General features: G+C 43.8%; 1 protein-coding gene and 1 non-coding gene across 2 annotated transcripts; one reads left to right on the forward strand and one right to left on the reverse strand.

Moving 5' to 3' along the window:
- Positions 1-438: 438 nt before the first annotated feature.
- On the reverse strand, positions 439-20802 carry btr30 (bloodthirsty-related gene family, member 30). Its single transcript, XM_071898288.2, has 13 exons — positions 20760-20802; positions 10841-10980; positions 9677-10126; positions 8561-8665; positions 7587-7682; positions 5942-6175; positions 5557-5728; positions 4704-4793; positions 4484-4510; positions 4340-4366; positions 4028-4203; positions 2696-2851; positions 439-2200 (listed from the first exon to the last, which is right to left on the reverse strand). The coding sequence occupies exons 2-13, from the start codon at positions 10961-10963 to the stop codon at positions 1994-1996; spliced, it is 1863 nt and encodes a 620-aa protein (XP_071754389.2). The 5' UTR covers positions 10964-10980; positions 20760-20802; the 3' UTR covers positions 439-1993.
- trnas-cga (transfer RNA serine (anticodon CGA)) lies at positions 17528-17610 on the forward strand. The gene has a single exon. It is a non-coding gene; the product is annotated as a tRNA-Ser (tRNA).
- Positions 20803-21691: the final 889 nt, after the last annotated feature.

Genomic DNA, 21691 nt, shown 5'->3' on the forward strand with positions numbered 1-21691 from the left:
AACAGTAATTAACCTTGATCCGTGTCTCAAACTATGCCGTGTTGGGTCCTTGAATTTGAGGGAATTGGGCCTGGAAAGTCCTTGAAAAGTCCTTGAATTTGATGTTTAAGCAGGTGTGGGAACCCTGTATAGTATTAATTATAGGATCACATTTTTAAAAGATGGTAGGCAACCTAAAGTCAATGATAAGTTTTGCACAGTTTCATGCTGTAATTTCTAGAAATATTGAATGAGGAACTTCAAGTGCACTTTTTTCGTATTTTAAAAATGAGTGATGATGTAATCCTACGGTTAACTGGGAAATAAGAGGAAGGACAGAGGAAGAACAAGCAAAGAAACACAGTTAATTTTCAATGCCGAGTCCCTATAGTAGTGTCATTACTAGTAGAGAAGATAACAGAAACAACACTTCACAGAAAGTAGACTGAACACACTTCCTCGTCTTCCAGCCGGACTTTTTATTTCTTTAAACAATAATTAGTCGTGTGATCAACATTTACAGCTCGTCGACTTCAGTGTGATTCGATTATCCCGTTATTCGACACTTGTTTGAACGCTATGATACAGAGTCCAGTGAGTTCCCCTCCTCCATCTGTCTGCAGTCAGAACGAGAGGAGACGGACACACACACACACACACCAGTGTACACAACCCTTAAAGTTAGTAATTTATATTTATTACATATTTATTACGACAGATGGTTTGTCTCTCTCGCTTCATACAGGCAGAATAATGCGTCTCATCATCTCTCTCAACCCCTCTCTCTCTTCACTGTGAATCAGTTTGGCAGTCTAGCTCTCCCTCTCCTTCCCAAAGCCAAATACAGGCAGACTAATGCCAGTCAGCGTTCCCTCTCTCTCTCTCTCCCTCCCTCCATCCCCCTCTCTTTCTCTTTTTTCCTTCACTCATGCGAACTATAGAGGCTTTGCAGATTCAGCACAAAATTCCCAGCGACCACATCTGAGTCCGTCATCATGAGGTCCTTTGGGGAATCAGCTGTGTGCAAATTATATCTAAATATATAACAATTACACTAGAAACAGAGAGCTAGCTGATGCAGCTTGTTGTGGTGTGGCTGTAGATCCATTCAGTAACGTTCTCAGTAAAAGTGAATAGTATGATAAGGTGGATTTGGTTCCTGTGACACAGTGAACTGTCTTGTCTTTAGCCCTAGTCTCTACTCCAAAACACTCTGAGTTGTAGCTTGAGAAGAGTCAGCTCAGTTAACCTGAACAAACTGTTAGCTAGCTAACTAGCCAGCAAACACACTGATGTTAATGTGAACTTGCTAACGCTAGCTGCTGCTAGATACGTTAGCTAGTGTGCTAATCAGATGTGTTAACAACAAGACAGTGATGGTTAGCTGACCAGATACTATGGTTAGCTGGCTCAGTGGTTCTCAAAGTGGGGGTAGGGACCCCCCAGGGGGCCGCGAGAAAAGTTATGAAATAGGAAAACAACATTTCTACCATACAAATTTATCCTGTGTAATTTTTCAGATTTTTCTAAAATGTTTGCTTTTTTTTTTGTGAAATACTGAATCGTTTTCAGCCTCTCTGCCTCCTGTGATAATCAAATGAAATAATCAATCTGCACTTTGTTTTAAAAGTTCACGACCCAAAGAAGGTTGAGAACCACTGAGCTAGCTAACAAGCTGACATGATCTAACACACAATCAGATTGATCAGATTGATCAGATTGATCAGATTGATCAGATTATCAGTTTCCAGTCAAACACAGCACAGAAAGTGACAGTGAGTTCTGTTGGGACGGCCAGGCTGTGTTGTCTCTATCAGCTGTTCATGCCTACTGTTGCCCTGCTGAAGCCCTCCAATATGGCCGCCAGAGGGGGTATGTGATGTCATGTCATGTGACCTTCCCCTCGCTCCCTCCCCCTCCCCCTCTCTCGTCATCAGGACCAGAGAGGAGGACGTTCTCCTTTCCCTTCCTTCTCTCCCTCCTGTTTTTTTTTGTTGTCGTTTTTCCTCTTCGTTCATTCGTGCAGGCTGGACTGTGTCGTCATGAGGACCAGGGGCACCTCCTTGTCCCCGGTGCCCAGCACGGGGAACATCCTCTCGCTGAACTGCGACCCCGTGAAGCTGTAGATCTCGCCGCCCGTCTTGACGTTGTAAAACGACACCTGGCCCTCCTCGACGTCCAGGAACACGGCCACCCGCCGCAGCTTTGGCGGCGTCTTCACCTGGACGTTGGACAGAAAGACATGATTTTACAAAAATTATCCAGCGGTACCACTTTAAGTAGAACGTCATCAGGAGGTGAGGTCCTGAAAACAGAGCTAGAAAGTACAGAACAAATGCAACAAGTGAGATAAACAATAAAAATCCCAGACGTTATTTACGAACAGAGGAATAAAACAGGTAAATACAATGAGAATATTGTTAAAAAACGAACATAAAAGCCTGTAAAATGTGTTTTTTAGAAGTGATTTTAAAGAAGACTGACAACAAATACATAAAGCGATGGCTAGAGACATATTTTTAAGAATCTACATCAAAACCAACATAAATAGCTTATAATGCAGTCACCATCGTCGTTTTTAATACACAACTTAAAGAGCAAGTGCAGTGGGATTTACGAATCTACAGTTTAGTCGTATTGAAAAGGTCAACAGAGAGACAGAGAGACAGAAAGATGGACAAACTCCTAATTAAGATCAATCGATGTGTGAGCTGACCTTGGTGAGGGGCGGGGCGGTGAGCGCGCGCAGTTGGCTCCCGCTCCACCAGAGGGCGTAGTACCCGTTGGGGGGGCTCATGTCGAACAGGCCTTTCCTCTGGGCCGACTCCCGGACGACGCCCAGCTTCCAGTCCTTATTCTCCCCGACACACACCTGAGATATGGGGGAGGGGGGATAGTTTCATAATCCCGTATGTTTTCTTCGTCAGACCCTTTTACCCCGAATGTTCAGCAGTCCTCATTCTGTCAGAGAGTTAAATTACTGAAGCATTAACCTGTCAGAAGTATTTTAATGTTGTCGGTCTAACTGCTCCATATACTGTTGGGGAGTTTAAACTCTAACAATGCAACATATTTTATGAGCTTATCGTATGTTTTGTGTGTAAAACCTTATTCTGCAAAGTAACTAGTAACTCCAGCTGGCAGATAAATGTAGTGGAGGAAAAAGTACAAGATTTCCCTCTGAAATAGATGTATAAAGTCTTACAAAATGGAAATACTCAAGTACAATTTTGAGGTACTGGCACTGTACTTAGGTACAGGACTTGAGTAAATGTAGTTAGATACTTTCCTCCTCTATATCATGTGCCGACATGAGCCATCAGTATGCAGCTTTTCATTCCAACCAAACACAAACTCAGCTGATTTCGCTTATTAGTGAGGAAATCAGCCGCTGTATCTCCGTCTGTGTCTTTGATTGGACTGAAAACCTGAATATTGTTGAGTCACGATGGCACAATTTATTTTAGAACCGCTGCCCTACATCCATGTCCATTACATGACATTTAGCCTTCCACCCTCTGACCTCTGACCTCTAACCTCCTACTAACTAGTTATGACACTGCATTGATCCAGTGGCGGCCTGAGATAAAAAAAAAAAAAAAGGCCCTGGAAATCTGACCCAAACTGACCCACCAGAACTGACCTGATTTTCAAATTATGGATTAATGTAGAACAATGTATTATTAGAGATATAGCTTATTTTTTCTTTAATCTTTAAAATGAATTTGGGGTTTTATATATGTGGTGATATATTTTAATTCAAAATATAATAAAAAACAGCACTTTCACCATCAGTTTTTGACAAGGTTTCCATGCTCTCTGCCCATAAACGTCACATCTCAGAAAATCCCGACTCTCCCTGTCATATTTACCCCGCCCCCCCTCACCTCCCAGTAGTGGCGTCTGTAACCCCGCCCCCCCCCCCTCACCTCCCAGTAGTGGCGTCTGTAACCCCGCCCCCTCCTCACCTCCCAGTAGTGGCGTCTGTAACCCCGCCCCTCCCTCACCTCCCAGTAGTGGCGTCTGTAGCCCCGCCCCCCCCCCTCACCTCCCAGTAGTGGCGCCCGGAGCTGTAGCCCTCCTTGGCGACGACGCAGGACCAGACGTCGTAGCGGTGCTGGCTGTTCCTGTAGAACTGGAGCTTCTCGCCTCGCTTCACCTGCTTCCGGTCCTCCGACAGGATCAGGAAGGGGTACGCCGTCACGGGGTTCAGCGTCACGTCCTCTGTAGACAGGAAGTACAGTCGCACACAGGAAGTGATAAAACACAGCTGAGGGAAGTAAAATAACTGAGTAACTGGAGGATGGGAAGAGGTTTTTTGGGGGGGTTTTTTTTTAGATAAAAGGCTTTAAATCCTCACCTATGTAGGGCCGGATCTTCTTTAGGCCTGGAGCAGAACGACAGAATGTTAGTTCAGGAACCGCTGCTATAGAAAAACATGCTGACGGTAATATTCTGATTTATCCTGCCGCCGCAGCAGACTGACACACACACACACACATACCTGAGCCTGTCTTGATCTTCTTGAGATCTGCAGGGAAACAAGGAGCCAAAGTGAGACATTCTGGCTAAGCTACAAATCCTTAACTCTAGTTTTCATGGATAAAAAGTTGATTATAAGCCAAGCCCAAGACCTTACGCCTAACCCAAATAAACAAAAAGTGAAAAGTGGAAAACATGTTCAAACTAGATCAATAAGATTCACTTTATTTGGTGCTTTTCACCTCTCAGAGACCACTGGCTCTTCCTCATGCTGGCGTTTCCTCCCCTCACACTGAGCATGCTCTCACTCAGCATGCCCTCGCCGGACGAAACTGGAACACAGAGTAACACCAAGTGATTTTACACACACACACACACACACACACACACGTGAAGGTGTATGGATTGCTGTGTGTCCTTCCTGGCTGGGCTCCTGAAGTTCGACCGCTGCTTCAACCCATCCAGAAAGCTGCAGCCTGCCTTCTCTTCCCCTAATTCTCCTAGACTCATTTCACTTCCTTGCGGATTCAACCAAACATAAGTGAGGCATCTTCAAAATTACATTCCCGCCCTAACACATCCCCTTTTCCTCTAATAGGTGAGGGCTTTTAAGTGACTTTAATCCACCCTCCGGCAGCCATATTGGAGGTCCTCAGCTCTTGGGCAACAATGGCTGAGAAAATCTGGTTGTGTTTCAACAGAACTGAACAGACGGTTAATTTCTGTCTGTTTCTGACTGAACTGATCACTTCATCACTGATCCATCTGATTGATTTAGTGTTTAGATAATGTCAGCTAGGGCTAAAGACAAGACAGTTTACTGTGTCACAGGAACCAAATCCACCTTATCACACTATTCACTTTTACTGAGAACGTTACTGAATGGATCTACAGCCACACCACAACAAGCTGACTCAGCTGCTCTCTGTTTCTAGCTGCTTGGTACTTGATAGAGATCTAGACTTTATTAACTAACAGGAATATTTTTACTATATATATCTCTTGTCATGACACTGTGGTTTTGACCCTTGCACTCCTTGCTATCAGGATGCTTGTAATGTCGGAAAGCTGTTAACAAGCCTGCCCTGCACTCACTGGAGCCTCGGGAGCGGACCTCCCCCATCCTGATCTCATCCATCTTCTCCTTCACCTCGGCCAGCGCGCTCTTCACCTCCCCCAACTGGAAGTGGAGGGAGAGCTCCGACTCCTCATCCAACTCCTGCAGGTCAGAGTCTGCAGCCAGAGGAGCTGTGGCCTCCTCAAAACTCTGGAGAGGAGAGGAGGGGAGAGGAGAGGAGGGGAGGGGAGGAGGGAAGAGGAAACAGGAGGAGGTGAGAGGAAACAAGGAGAGGAGGTGAGAAGAAAGGAAGAGAGGAGAGGAGGAGAGAGGAAACAAGGAGAGGAGAGGAAATAATTGCACATGGGACAGTGACATCACCTCCTGTGTTTTGGTAAGTCCTGAGTTGTGTTCAGTTCCCACCTGCAGGAAGCCTATGTGATCCTGGCTGGTGGCCTGGGCCTCCAGCGTAGCCCTCCTCTCCTTCAGCTGGCTTAGCTCCACCTCCAGACGGCTCACTAGCCCCTCCCCCTTCGTCACCACGGCGCCCCGTTTGTCCTGCATGCCGTCCACCAGCTCGGAGCGGATCCTGTCCAGGGAGCGAGACGCTGCGTCCAGCAGGTGCTCCAGCTCACCTTGCTCCCCGTCCGCATAGCTCTGCAACACACACACATCACAGGTCACATCACAGGTCACATCACAGGTCACACCACAGGTCACACCACAGGTCACACCACAGGTCACACCACAGGTCACGTCACAGGTCACGTCACAGGTCACATCACAGGTCACACCACAGGTCACATCACAGGTCACACCACAGGTCACACCACAGGTCACACCACAGGTCACGTCACAGGTCACGTCACAGGTCACACCACAGGTCACATCACAGGTCACACCACAGGTCACATCACAGGTCACGCCACAGGTCACGTCACAGGTCACACCACAGGTCACACCACAGGTCACGTCACAGGTCACACCACAGGTCACACCACAGGTCACGTCACAGGTCACACCACAGGTCACATCACAGGTCACGCCACAGGTCACGTCACAGGTCACACCACAGGTCACACCACAGGTCACACCACAGGTCACACCACAGGTCACATCAGAGGTCACACCACAGGTCACACCACAGGTCACATCACAGGTCACGCCACAGGTCACGTCACAGGTCACACCACAGGTCACACCACAGGTCACACCACAGGTCACACCACAGGTCACACCACAGGTCACATCAGAGGTCACACCACAGGTCACACCACAGGTCACACCACAGGTCACATCAGAGGTCACACCACAGGTCACACCACAGGTCACATCACAGGTCACACCACAGGTCACACCACAGGTCACACCACAGGTCACACCACAGGTCACATCAGAGGTCACACCACAGGTCACACCACAGGTCACACCACAGGTCACATCAGAGGTCACACCACAGGTCACACCACAGGTCACATCACAGGTCACACCACAGGTCACACCACAGGTCACACCACAGGTCACACCACAGGTCACGTCACAGGTCACATCACAGGTCACGTCACAGGTCACGTCACAGGTCACATCACAGGTCACATCACAGGTCACATCACAGGTCACATCACAGGTCACATCAGATCATCTCCCCATTCAAACTGACCCGCTCCTCTGGACCCGGCTGATCTCACACAGTCTGATTAGTCATTTATTTATTTATTTATTTATTTTAAGGGACCATGTTCAATGTTAAATATAAATGTTACCATTTGATATATTGTACCAGATTCAGCTTAGAGCTCATTTTCATCTGCAGTCCCTTGGCAGGTTACAACTGAAAACCTGAACACACTAGACATTCAAGTGCACAAAATGTAAAAACCAGTGCAAAGTGCATGTCCTTTAAAATTAAGTCAGTTACAGTCAAGTAAGTAAAGTTAAGTAAACTTTATTTATATAGCGCTTTTCAAGGTGCTGTAAGAGAAGATTATACGTGTGATGACTGCACATGTGAAAACACACATGTGATTTCAAAGCACATGTGTTTTGGACACATGACATGAGTGAGTACCTGGACGCCCTCCAGCCGCTCCTTCAGCTCGGACAGACGGATGTTCTTCCCCTCGATCCGGTTCAGGATCTCCAGCTCCGTCTTCGCCACCAGTTTCTGGAGGGAGAGATGGAGAGATGGAAGAATAACTGATAGAGAAACTGAAAGACACAATATGAATTTCTTAGTCACTATTGTCAACTACCTTGCAAGAGGAGAGGAGGGGAGGAGGCAGAGAAGAAGAGGAGGGAAGAAGGAAGAGGAGAGGAGGAAGAATAGGAGAGGAGGGGAGGAGGCAGAGAAGAAGAGGAGGGAAGAAGGAAGAGGAGAGGAGGAAGAAAAGGAGAGGAGGGGAGGAGGCAGAGAAGAGGAGGGTAGGAGGAAGAGAAGAAGAGGAGGGAAGAAGGAAGAGGAGAGGAGGGCAGGAGGAGAAGAGAAAATTAGAGGAGAAGAAGGAGGGGAAGAGGAAGAAGAGGAGAGGAAGGGGAGGAAGAGAAGAGAAAATGAGAGGAGAAAGAGGAGGGGAAGAGGAAGAAGAGGAGAGGAAGAAGAGAAGAGAATGAGAGGAAGAGGAGGAAGATGAGAGGAGAAGGAAGAAGAGAGGAGGGCAGGAGGAGAAGAGAAAATAAGAGGGGGAAGAGGAGAGGAGGAGAAGAGAAAATGAGAGGAGGAGGAAGAAGAGGAGAGGAAGAGGAGGGGAGGAGGAGAAGAGAAAAGGAGAGTAGGATGAAGAGGAGGGGAGGAGGAAGAAGAGGAGAGGAAGAGGAGGGGAGGAGGAGAAGAGAAAAGGAGAGTAGGATGAAGAGGAGGGGAGGAGGAAGAGGAGGGGAGGAGGAGAAGAGAAAAGGAGAGGAGGATGAAGAAGAGGAGGGGAGGAGGAGGAGCGATAAGGAGAGGTGTTACAGAACAAGATGTTCTTTATCTATCTTACTGACTATCTTAGTGTCACGGGGTTTGAACCTGTGACCCTTCTGTTGCGGGACGGTCCTCCCTACCTGTTTGTTCTGCCTCTCCGTCTGCACAGAGACGGTCTTGTGTGTGCGATGTTCCTCCAGCACACAGATGGCACAGATACAGCGCTGACACGTCCGACAGTACACCTGGGTCAGTAAACACAACATCACTTTTCACTTTGAAAGATAAGATCACATTTATTTTTAGTTTATTGGGACACACAACTCTGCTTCAATTCCGTCTTCCTAATGTTTCTTTTGTTTTCATGTTATTTTTTTGCTCCTGATCACATGTGTGTGATGTGATGCAAGAGTGAAATCCCTCTCTAATTAATCTAATTCTATGCCAATATACACCTCTAGCAAGTATCTCACTGGCAGTTAACTCTGCAAGTCTGTTTAATCCATCCATCCATCTATCAGGCATTCTAATATCAGGGTCGGTTCATTCATGAATATTCAGTGAGACTGCATGGTAAACTCAGTTCAGTTCAGTGTGAGTGTGAAAGTCTCCCAGCTGTAAGGAAACACAATGTGAACTGAATCAGAACGACAGGAAATTCCACTTCTAAGAGAGTTTGAACATTATAAATCAAACATTATGAATCAAATAAAAGACAGTTCAACAAATCAAACACATTCAGTCATAATGTATGGATTACCATTACATGTTCTGCATCAAACACCAGCTGGAAGGTTCCTTTAACATTTTATGATATTCAGTATTGATCATATATAACACACTGTGGAATCTCAGGTATGTGGGAAGAAAAAACACAAAAACATGGAATTTCAAAACATGGAAATTAAATTAAATTTCCTGAAATTCCAGTTCAATTCCAATTCTGTTTCTGTTTAGGTTATTTCAAATTCCAATTCCTCAGCTGAATTGAAATTGATGAATTAATTCATGAATTGACCCAAACCCTGCCAAATAATACTTATACTTTTGCTACTACTACTACCACCACCAGTGATATTAAAGGATAAGTGGTGTAATTTAAGGTTTTTCCTATCATTATTGCCCATGAAATCTCTAAACCCACCGATGTAACTAAGAATTTCATTGTTCATTTTCTCTGTGCATATGACAGTAAAAGAACTTGAACTTGTATTTAGTGTTATCCTTTAACAGTGTTATCTTGTGTTCCCCCTCACCTCCAGCAGGCGGCGGTGTAGCGGACAGGTTCGTCCCTTCAGCGCCTCTTGGGGGTCCAGCAGGCGGTGTTTGGCGTAGAAGGCGGTGGCTCGGTGCGGCTGCACGTGCGCTTCGCAGTAGGAGGCCGTGCAGGTGAGGCAGGAGCTGATGGCGGGCTGCTTGATGCCCGTGCACACGTCGCACATCACCGCGTCCTCGCCCGCCGCCGCCGCAAACGGGTTGCCGCCGCCACCCACGGCGCCGTTTGCCGTCGGCGCGCCCGCCGTTGTCGGTACCCAGCTTCCCGTCGCCGCGGGCAACCCGGCCGTGCCGTAACGGGCCAGCTTGTATTTGTCGGCGATGAGGGAGAAGACTTTGTTGACGCTGAGCTGCGGACGCTCGTCAAACTGCCGCTTGCAGAGCGGGCAGGTGCAGACGGCGCTGGACGCCCAGTAGCCTCCGATACACGCCTGCAAAAAAGAGGAGAAGAAGAGCGGAGATTCAATCAGTGCTGTTAGCCATTTATTAGCCTGGTTCCAGACTCGCGACAATAATGAGTAATGAATAATATTGAAAAACGAGTGGTAACAAAATGGCCATTCAGTCTGAATATCAGGCTAGCCATTTGGGTAAAAACAGAAGTTTCCAACATTTCCCAGGAAACCTTTTCTAAAGTGGGAAGACAAAACTTGGAAGGAACTTTATTGATACTTGAGGAGAAATTGGATCACTGTCACAGCAAAAGAAACAAGGTATTTCTGTGTAAATTATTGCACATTAGCTACGATTTCACATTAATGTAGCCTATCAGCTGAGTGATTGCACTGCTTCACTGTAGTAATGTCAGCAGTCGGTCTGTCCCATCATGCCCTGCTCAGCGCTCCTGAACCCCTGCAGCCTTGTGAACTCATGTCAACACACTGAGCTCTTCAGGCAGCATCAGAATAAAGAGTGGAGACGAGACTCTGAGCGGAGGAGCAGCGGGACGGAAGAGAGAGAGCGAGGGACAGAAGAGAGAGAGAGAGAGAGAGAAGAGAGAGAGCGAGGGACAGAAGAGAGAGAGCGAGGGACAGAAGAGAGAGAGAGAGGGACAGAAGAGAGAGAGAGGGACAGAAGAGAGAGAGCGAGGGACAGAAGAGAGAGAGCGAGGGACAGAAGAGAGAGAGCGAGGGACAGAAGCCCACCTGGCAGAAGTTGTGTCCACAGGGAGTGGAGACCGGCTCGCTGAACAGATCCAGACAGATGGAGCAGGTCAGCTCCTGCTCCGAGAACAGATCCGGGGCCGGGCCCGCTGCCTCCGCCATCATGGTGCTGCAACACAAACCTGAGGAACAGACAAGGAGGTGATGGTGGAGTATTGTTGTTATTTTTTTTAGGCATTTTCGCCTAAAAACAGTTAAAATTGGAGAGAGACAGGAAAGACTGGGAGAGAGAGAGAGGGGGATGACGTGTGACAAAGGTCCTGGGACGGATTTGAACCCAGGTACGTATTGTTTGGTAAGTGTTTGTATTTATTTCTTGTGTCAGACTCAGACAGAGGCCGTCTTTACTTTGTTTAGTGAAGATTTAAATCAGTTTGGCCCTGAGCCTGCTGGCTTGATATTAGTCTCATTTTACTTGCCTCCCTCTCTAACGGGACTTTTGTATTTTGCTTTGGTACATTGTCGCATGTTGTTTGTCTTTAAAGTCGCCATGAAATGAACTCCCGTTACTTTTCCTTCCTGGAAAACACAGTATCTTTCATGGTGACCTCATGCTGCACGAGGAGGCGGAAATATAAACTTCTAACCAGTAAAACCATCAGATTTTTGAACAGTCCCGCCCCTCCACAGCCCTCCCATTAAAAATAAAACTGCCTTTCTCTCCCTGACTTCTCCCTTGATTTGATGAAATGCATCAAATCAAGGAAGTAAAGATGCCATTCAATGGGGTCGATGCTGCCTTCTTGACCAGGTCTACCTTGGAAAAGAGATTTGTAATCTCAGTGGGAATACCTGTTTAAATAAAACTTAAAAAATAAAGTTACTAGATCAACAAGAAAGAGAGAAAAAAAGAGGGATGTTGAAGTGTTTTGGTCCCAGGCTTTAGCAGACATGGTAGTGAAGAAGAACGTATTTCTCTGATAATCTTCCAGGTTCTGCACTGAATAATTACTTTATAAAACACACCAACAGTCTTCCATCAATATTAAAGATTTATTCACTCATGAATGGAGAGAAGGACAGAAGCGTATCTGCAGCAGTCCTGTGAAAGGAATCACAACAAAGCTTACAGACACAAGGCCAAACACTTCACACAAAGCAACTTACAGTTTCTTTTGTTGGCGTTCCTTGTCAGAACTGTTATTGATTTCACATGCAAGCCATATGAAGACGATATTACCGAGTCCACAGTAGACAGGTTTGTTGCTTAGAGTGGGAAATCAATTTAACACAAAACTGGAACCTTTTAAAACTACTTTGACTTAAAACCAGGCTCAAAACCTTTTTGTTCTGCACTGCCTCTGCAACTTGACCTTTATTCTCTTTTTATGCATTTCCATTTATTTATTCTGTCTTCTTATACTGTTTATTATCTCTTTTTATTTGTTTTTTTATTTATCTTATCCTGTATTTCTCATCTAATGTCTTTATATACCTTGTGTATAGCACTTTGTGTGCGAAATGTGCTTTAGAAATAAACTTGCCTCGCCTTTAATTAACATTACCTTTCAATTCAAGTGAAAGAAAAGCAAAGCACTAAATTTATAGATATGTTTTACCACATTAAATACATTTTGGATGTTCTATTTTCCTTTAATAACAGAGTTAGCTGCTAAAATACTGAAAAGAAAAGTGAATTTTGTGATTTACCAGCCACTGGAGCCTTAAATGGGCAATAAATCAGATTTGTATTGTCATTGAAACAGACTGTAATAAATCTGCAGGGGGTTGATAAGGTTATTGATCAGTATCAATAACTCAATGATTACTTCACCAGCTGCTCAGATTTCCAGCTTTCAAAACTCACTTTCTGGTTCGTACAAAAGCTCCCAACCCACTGGAGTTTGAAGGCACATTTCAGCTCTGAAAAGCCTCGTTGTGAAGCCAAAAAAAACAAAACAAATGACAAAGCAGATTTATTATTCCACTCGTCAGCAGGGTGAGATATTACCGCTTCACCAGACGTTTCTGTTGGATCTCTGCTCTCGTTAGCCATCTTTCTTGTCTCTATAGTGAAAACACACGACTCAACCCTGTCAGAAGGACCGGGCCGGGCCACGTTCCACCCAAAAAACTCCCGACACACAAGCAGAAACAAACAGATTCACCACAGCAGCACCTGAGTTCACTGCCAAAAACAACAGACTGGTCCTGACAAAAGCACTGAGGTATGTCCCAACGCATCAGCAACAACTGACAGACAGACAGATTCATGTACAGAGTTAATGAATCCACCTTCCCCTGTCCTCAGCTGCTTTCTTTTGTTTTGCTGTTGTGTTTTATTGTTGGATTTTAACAAAAAGATACTCTCTACCTGCCACCTGCTGTCAGTCTGTCAGTAGAGATGGATGATACCTCAGGTGCGAGCAGGTGTGGAGGGGCGTGGCCTGCTCACCTGAGCCCCGTCAGTCTGATCAGTCACACCAACAGAGATATAAGAGATAGAGAGGGAAGCTTCTTATGTAACCGAGTGAAGTGAAGTTGGCTAATAACTCACTCTCAGTGGGGGAGAAGTGTCTGAGAGGAGAGCGTTTCCTGACTGCTCCTCTGACCAGTGGTGGGAAAACTCCTCGAATCCTTTACTCAAGTAAAAGCAGCAATACCATAATGGAAAAATACTTAATTGAAAGTAAAAGTTCTGCATTCAAAAGTTCACTTAAGTAAAAGTATAGACGTATTAGCAGTAAAATGGACTGAAGTATCAAAGTAAAAGTCGTCATTCTGTCAGAGAGTTAAATTATTGAAGCATGAACCTGTCAGAAGTGTTTTAATGTTGTCGGTCTAACTGCTCCAGATACTGCTGGGGAGTTTAAACTCTAACAATGCAACATATTTTATGAGCTTATCGTATGTTTTGCATGTAAAACCTTATTCTGCAGAGTAACTAGTAACTCCAGCCGGCAGATAAATGTAGTGGAGGAAAAAGAACAAGATTTCCCTCTGAAATGTAATGGAGGAAAAGTAGAAAGTCTCACAAAGTGGAAATACTCAAGTAAAGTGCCAGAACCTATAGTACTTGAGTAAATGTACTTAGTTACTTTCCACCTCTGCTTCTGGCTTTCAGGTCTCCAAGCCTAAAGCATCCACATCAGTATCGGACTATCAGAGCTGCTGTATATTTCATGCAATAACTATTTGGGCTTTTCAAAAAGGAGGCGAATTTCATGTTTCTTTCCATAACTACAAGCAAACTAGTCTAATTCATTTCATCCAGTATAAGACCTATCAGCCACAAAATGCGGGACAGATTTCATTTACAGAATGTTTTATTAAATTGTCACCAAATGCAACACGGGATTTGACAAGTTCCACTACAAGCTCGGGTTTAAAACTAAGAAAACTGCATCAAATTGATTTTAACACATCTATAAACCAATTTGTTTTTATTTATTCAGTGATGTAGCCGTCATAAAGTGTGCATGACAAGCTGTGTCCTTTGAAAGTGGCAGAAGACAAAAGAAAGTAACAAGCATCAGGGGAAATATCAGCAAGTAAACTTTCCAAAAGCTCCAAAAATCGATAGGTTTATTTGCCCCCTGATTGAGTGAGCGAGTTTGACTGTTTTATTAACCCAGAGAGGTTAAGACGTGAAAATCATCAAGACTTGGTTTTTCACATGAAGACAGAAATATGTTATGTGAAGAGAAACAACACTGTACGACAAAAACAACCCAGTCAGAGCCGTACGGCCATGCAGAAAGTCTGATTTGACTAAAGATTCCTGCTCTACCCGTTGTAATTCTACACTTCTTCAGCCTGACCCCAACATTAGATAGATAGATAGATAGATAGATAGATAGATAGATAGATAGATAGATGAGGAAAATTACTAATTATAGGTAATACAAAAAAATTACAGAAGTAATACTGGAGCCCTCACTTTAACTTGGTGTATGGTGTGATATCATACTGATAAGTGTGTGTGTGTGTGTGTGTGTGTGTGTGTGTTGTCTGCTGCAGTTGATAAACTCTAAAGCACGTTGCTGGATCTGCAGCATTCCATGACACATTCAAAGTGTTTCTCGTGTGTGTGTGTGTGTGTGTGTGTGTGTGAGAGAGAGAGAGAGGGAGATGACTTAACTGACACGTGTTTTGTAATGTGAGCTGTACACGCTCAGATGAAGATGTAAACCTGAAGCTTTTGTCCGTTCACTTTACCTGCGGTTTTACACTTCGGCTGCCATGACTCATCACCTGCCGTGAAAGTTTATTTTTTATTCGGTCTCTCTGTCACATTCCTCCGCTCTGACGGCGCTCTTCAGCTGCTAGAGCGGCCTGACCGGGCCTGACCGGGCCCGATGGGACGGATGTTAGCCGTGAGTTGGAACAAAACAACACAAGAACACACTGACGTCACTTCAGTGAAGGAAGAATCTGCACCGGCCAGATCTTCAAAGGGGCGGCTGCTATTCATGTCATGTTTTTAAAAACCTCACTTTGTTCAGTCTAACTTTTCTGAGCTGACGCCTGGAAACTGTTCAGTGCCTTGCTCAAGAGCGCCCTGACATCATGTTGAGGGGAGAGAGCTTTACTCCTCTTTACTAGCCTCAGCTGAGCAGGTGAACGCTGTTGAGCGGAGAGCAGGTTTGGTTGAGTTAAACCTCAGTGGGCGGAGTCAAAGAATCACAGTTTTTCTGGCTAAGTAACTTTAGATTGAAGCTCAGTGAAAAAGACAAGAGGTAAGAGAGGAGGAAGCTAATATTATGAAGCCTAGCGCTAGCCTAGTTAGCTAGTTAGCTAGCTGACCTTCAACATCATGATGCCATGGTCATGAAGGAATGAAAAAAGAAGTCATCGCCATTTATATTTTTAATTTATATTTTAACCAGAGTTTCTTCTTTGCCATTCAAGTTCGCCAATTAGCTAACTTGCGCTGTGGCTCCGCCCACTGAGGTTTAACTCAACCAATGAGATTCTTTCTGCCTCCAGAGAAACGTTTGTTTAACTAAAACACAATCTGTGAACTGAGGAGGATGTACTGGTTGCCTGTTCAAACCCCTGAATCAGCTTGGAAAACCTGGAAGTAACCACTAACCTCTACCCAGGAGCCCTTGAGCAAGTCCCGAACCCCCAGCGGAGGGTTCAGGACGACAGTGCATTTGTACTGCGTTGTCCTCCGACATACAGGAAGGATACTGTTCCTCTAAATCAGCCAGGTTCCCCATACTTACTGAAAGAAAATACAGTTTGCTAACGTTGCCAGAGTTTGTTCCAGGAAGCCGGAGCCTGGATCACAACCACACGCCGCAGACGGTCGTGATGAAACACCGCCGTCGTTTACAGACAGAAAGCTTCGCATCTGCACTGTGATGCCGTGGAAACTCATACAGTTTACACAGCGTACGTACGAGAAAAGCCTTATCAGTGGAGGATAATATGCAAAATATGTGTGTGTGTGTGTGTGTGTGTGTGTGTGTGTGTGTGGGAGTACAGGAACAATAAACAAAGGGACAGATGAGAAGCAAAGGGTAAAATGTGACTGTGATCTTGACGATAACGTGAGTGAATGTTGAGGAGGATGCCATGAATATTTTCACACAGAGCGGCCAACAGGCCAGCAGAGGACGCAGCTCCGTGTCGCTCCATGGATGAAGCCATCCTGAACATGCTAAAACAGTTTCACCGGCCAACTGGCCAATCAGACTGGACCATGGAGCTGTTTACCGCACTTTCATTGGATAGAGCATGACATCATCAAAAGCAGCCAGTTAGGAGCCTCAAAAAAGGGACTTTCAGAAGCTGAGACAGTTCTGTTAATCTGACATGAAAGGTGAAGACAGAGGAAAATTGTGAGCGAGTGTTTCAGCCCATCAGGCTGTCACGAGTGCAGAGGACTGGTGTTAGCACCATGTTAGCTTAATTTTTCTTTGTCTTCACTTTTCATTTGTGTGTGTGTGTGTGTGTGTGGCCTCCTTTTCACTTTTAATGGTGTTTTTAAACTTTGCGTTTGAGCCAAAAACATGTAAAGTAATCACTCGTGCCTTAGTCAACACAGACACAGGATCAAATGTTTTTATACACAATTTGTAGAGCCTGAAATGGGCTGGTATCTAACCCTTTATCCTGTTTATTTTCAATTCATGCTACCTAATTGGTGCTTGTTAGCGTTGTTAACTCATTAAAACAATGAAAGGCAACACCAGCGCAGCAAAAAATATACTGAACAAAAATATAAACGCAACACGCAACGATTTCAAAGATTTTACTTAGTTACAGTTCATATAAGAAAATTCGATTGACAAAAATTCTCACTAAAAGCGATGTAAGCAATTTGTGCACAAGATTTGAGAGAAATAAGCTTTCTGTGGATGGGATATTTTATTTTAGGGAATGAAACATGAGACCAAAACTTTACATGTTGCATTTATATTTTTGTGCAGTACATGATCTGCCTTTGTAGACCGCCACATAGATGTAATCGAAGCCGCTGGCCCACAACCAGTCAGAATAGAGCAAGACATCAATGAAGTTGCCCGTAGTGTTAAGGCAGGGCAACTTTTCTGAGCAACAGTGACCAAGAAGTTGCTGCAGAAATCTTGTTGCCAGGAAACATTTGAGCACATTGCTGACCCCGTGTCCAGCTGTGTTGCCTGTTGCTGGGAGTGTTGCCCCTCGACTTTGCCAAAAACAACATTGCCTAGTGTGTTGCCACCCTGAAGAGCCAGTCAAGCTGTGATGGCAGTGTGGTTAAGGCGTTGGACTCGAAATCCAATGCAGTTTCCCCCGCGCAGGTTCAAATCCTGCTCACAGCGGGTTGGTGTGATCACAACAACTACATGCTGATGTTAGGGCAGCCATGTTGGAAGACAGCAGCTGAATCTCCTGCTTCAGGTGCCACAGTGGTCAAATACACCAGTGACCAAATCTAGACACAAACTTTGATGTAGTTCTTGTTTGTTGTTTTTCTTTATGAAGTGATGTGAAATCATCTATTTTTGAGAAGCTAAACCTCTGGACACTGGAACTCACTCATGAAGTTGCTCTGGATTAAGGTGATGATTTACTATGACAACCCAAGATTTTTAGCATCTTTATTTGTTGTATTATTCTCAATACGTTTGATCGCTGTAATTACTTGGATATATGGAAATATTTTGTGGGATATGGTAATGTAATCTCTATTAACAAAACAAGACTTTTACAAGCTTGATCCTCTATATTTTGGAATACTGAATGACTTCAGATAACATTATTAACATAATAGCATTTGAACTCATCACTAGTTGAGAGCAGCCTGGCCTTGCTAACTCTTCTGCAGTTTCACAGTGATTTCAGCAGTTTTGGTCCAGACTGGTCTGGTCTGGTCTGGTCTGGTCTGGTCCAACCAGTCCCACCACCATGTTAGACTGTACGATTCAGCCGGCAATCTCAACAAGCAAAACACCTTGATGGAAATGAACCTCAGTTTAATTTGAAAAGTTCAGTTCCCAAATGCTATGTATCCACATTTTGGGGAAAAAAAGAAACATGACCAGATGGTCAGCAGCTGTTCTCCAAGATATAGATGATCAAGTATGGAAGTGCTGGAATTTTGTCAGCCAAGGATTTAAGTTACAGTTTATCCTCCAAAAAATGGCATGTTTTGTCGTAATTTTGTTTGCTAGCAATCATTTTGTATGTGTGTCTGTCATTTTTCTTTTGTAAATTGGGATTATTACAAAACCTCTTTAGTGTCCAATGTCCTATGGAACTGGTCCTGTTGGGATTTTGTGTTTGGGGTTACATTCAGTTTTGCAGGTTGCAGTTTTAGCTAAATAAAACTTTAGAAATAAAGTTTAGAAATAATCTCATTGGTTGAGCAAATGTCAGTGGGCGGAGCCAAAGAACCACAGAGAACAGAGAGAGTTAGCTAACTGGCTCATTTTCATTCATTCATGACCATGACATCATGATGTTGAAGGTCAGCTAGCTAACTAGCTAACCTAGATAACTCAGTATGATAGATTGTATTTTTTTCAGTTAGCAGCAGAGCGCTAGGCTTCATAATATTAGCTTCCTCCTCTCTTACCTCTTGTCTTTTTCACTGAGCTTCAGTCTAATGTTACTGAGCCAGAAAGACTGTGATTCTTTGGCTCCGCCCACTGAGGTTTAACTCAACCAATCAGATCATTTCTGCCTCAGAGAAACGTTTGAATGATTAAATTTGCCTCATTTTAATTTAAATAGCAGCATCAGCAATTTAAATAGCAGCATAAGCAATGAACTAATAATGATTATTTGGCTGAATTTCCCCCTCAGGGATAGTATCACAAATAAAGCCCCTTTGCCTTATTTGGATGGACGCAAATGTCATTTTTTTTGTTTTCCGTCTCATTTTTCATGCCATTTCTGCCACATTAAGTTGCACAAAGTGGACAGTGACGGCAACAACTGATGATACTCATGAGATTCAAACCGACCGTCCTCAGGCCTTCAGCTTGGATTTCCTGACCTCCTCATGGAGAAGTGCAAGAGAAAACACAATTTCCATATAAATAGAGTATTCAAAAAAATGTGTTTAAAATTGTCACAACAAGGAAGCTGCGGTGAGCTCCAGCACCCTGACCAGGTCCATCCCTGGAAGCGTTCCTGTTTTGCAGCCCTGCTGAATTAAAGGGACAGTTCACCATAAACTGTAAATTCAGTCATTATCTTCTCTCCCCATGTCATTAGAAACTCTGTTGAAGTTGGAAGGAAAACAAAACACACAGTGAGTCAGCAATGTAGCTCCATCTCCCTTCTCCCAAACCAGTGAAGTTAACAGAGCATCTGTTTGCATCTGTATAAATACTGGACTCTTGGAGCCACAGTGCGATCGTCTACAGAACACTTGGATTACACTACAGGAGCTGTTTGGAGAAATTTGATGGACATTTTATGCTTTTTTTTTTTGAGCTGACATAGGGGGGAATAGATATATGGTTTGAATTTTAATTTTGTGGTGAACTATTCCTTTAAAAAAGTGCTAAAGTCTACCTGTCCAGGGGTTAAAACCATGAGTTCATGTAGATGTGGATGCCATGAATGCTTTAAAATCCGATGCGTCTTTATCTCTTACTGACAAAACAACAACAATTGACTTCAAGCTCGTTTCCCTTGCCTCTGCATCAGTAGCTGAGAGAGAAGTTAAAAAAACAAACAAACAAGCGAAGCTACCCAAGTTTATAAACAGAAAGGACGAATTAAAAAGGGAGAGGGTTGGGATTCAGGGGGCCCATGCTTGCCTTTGCCCAGGACCCCAAACCATCAAGTCCGGCCCTGCTCCTTCCCAAACTGCAGAACAACAGCAGATTATTCCCACCAGACAGGAATAATCTGCTACAATAATATGAGTCTATATGCTGTAACATCTTTGTCTACCTACACACACACACACACACATGCACACACACCACAAACGCAGCTGCCTATTATTATTAATGTGTATTTGTATTGTTAAGATAACATTACCATTACAGTCTTGTCCTGTTTCTGTGCAGCTGAGCAGGTCAAGTTTTCACTTTGTTCCAGCTGATTTGAAATGTTTGTTGTTCTAATTTTAATTATACAAAACCACACATTAAAAGCCAAACAATTCCCAAAATATATCAACTATCTCTGACACTCATGTAGCTGTGAATTATTGCCACACAGCACTCTTGAAATGAGGAACACAACAAGCTTGAACTGTTACAAAAACTGAAGAGTTTTATTCCAAAGTGAGATTTGAAGAAGAAAAACTGTCTTCTACTCTTACCAAATGAATAACTGATAGCACAAAATTAAATAAAATTCTGCTACTTTTTAAAAAGATAATGGATAATTTAAGTGTGAGAAGTGATGAACTTCAACTTCTGTCTTCCCACAAGGATATTCACTATTTTGGAATAAAAGTCTTCAACTGTAGGAGGCATTAAACTTTAAAACAGCATGAATTTCTTACCTCAGTTCTCTCTCCTGTGTGTGTGTGTGTGTTTCGGTCTGCTGCAAACTTGTCAATGAACAGAAAGCCTGCCACACAGGTTACTGTCTGTGTGTGTGTGTGTGTGTGTGTGTGTGTGTGTGTGTGTGTGTCACAGGGAGGTGACTCATAATGACAGCAGGTAAAGAAGTTGCCAGGTAAGTTGGGCAGCAGAGGGAGAGACGCTCACTTCCCTCACCAAATGAAATGACAGTTTGTGGTTTATTCCTCAACGATCCAAAAAAAGTCACATGTGAATTCACAGCACATGTGCTTTTTGGACACATGTTGGTTTTCATACGTGAACATGTGAAATTTCCCATTGATTGAATTTTCACCTGCGAAGTGTCTCTTTGCATGTGAAATTAAGTTTTCACATGTGAAACAAATATCTTCATGTGTAACGGCAGGTCAACACGTGTGAAAACAATGTTCACATGTGGAAAACACTTTCACATCTGAAGTAGAAAGTGTCATGTGATGTCAGGAAAAGTGGAAAACAATTGTTCACATATGAAAACCAATGTGTCCAAAAAGCACATGTGCGTTTTACATGCAGCTTTTTGTACGGGATAAACCACCACCATGCCTTTAATCCAGTGAGCAGCCATCTTTATTTATCTTACTCTATTCTAGAATTCTCTAGAATTCTCTATCAAACACCTAATCGCATATTTTATTTTGTTTTCATTTTATTAAATGTAATAACCTGTCATATAACCTATCACCAACTGAATAACCAACCAACTTTATTTTCATTTTATCCAAAGTAATTTTATGTTTTCTTTTATGCATTTTCTATCTGTAAAGCGCTCTGCATTGCATTTGTAATGTACAAAATGTGCTAATATAAATAAAATTTGATTTGATTTGATTGGATGAGCCGAAGCTGCTGAATTCCCTTTTCCCACACA

The sequence above is a fragment of the Centroberyx gerrardi genome, chromosome 7 (assembly GCF_048128805.1).
Source record: "Centroberyx gerrardi isolate f3 chromosome 7, fCenGer3.hap1.cur.20231027, whole genome shotgun sequence".
NCBI lineage: Eukaryota > Metazoa > Chordata > Actinopteri > Beryciformes > Berycidae > Centroberyx > Centroberyx gerrardi.

What these genes read in the sequence shown, in the direction of transcription:
- btr30 (XM_071898288.2), bottom strand. Translation starts at nt 10,963, where the DNA reads ATGATGGCGGAGGCAGCGGGCCCGGCCCCGGATCTGTTCTCGGAGCAG. An exon ending in ATCACATAGGCTTCCTGCAG is followed by an intron (nt 5,729 to 5,941) that starts GTGGGAACTGAA and finishes TCTCCTCTCCAG; the next exon opens with AGTTTTGAGGAGGCCACAGC. An exon ending in GAAGATCCGGCCCTACATAG is followed by an intron (nt 4,204 to 4,339) that starts GTGAGGATTTAA and finishes TCCTGTCTACAG; the next exon opens with AGGACGTGACGCTGAACCCC.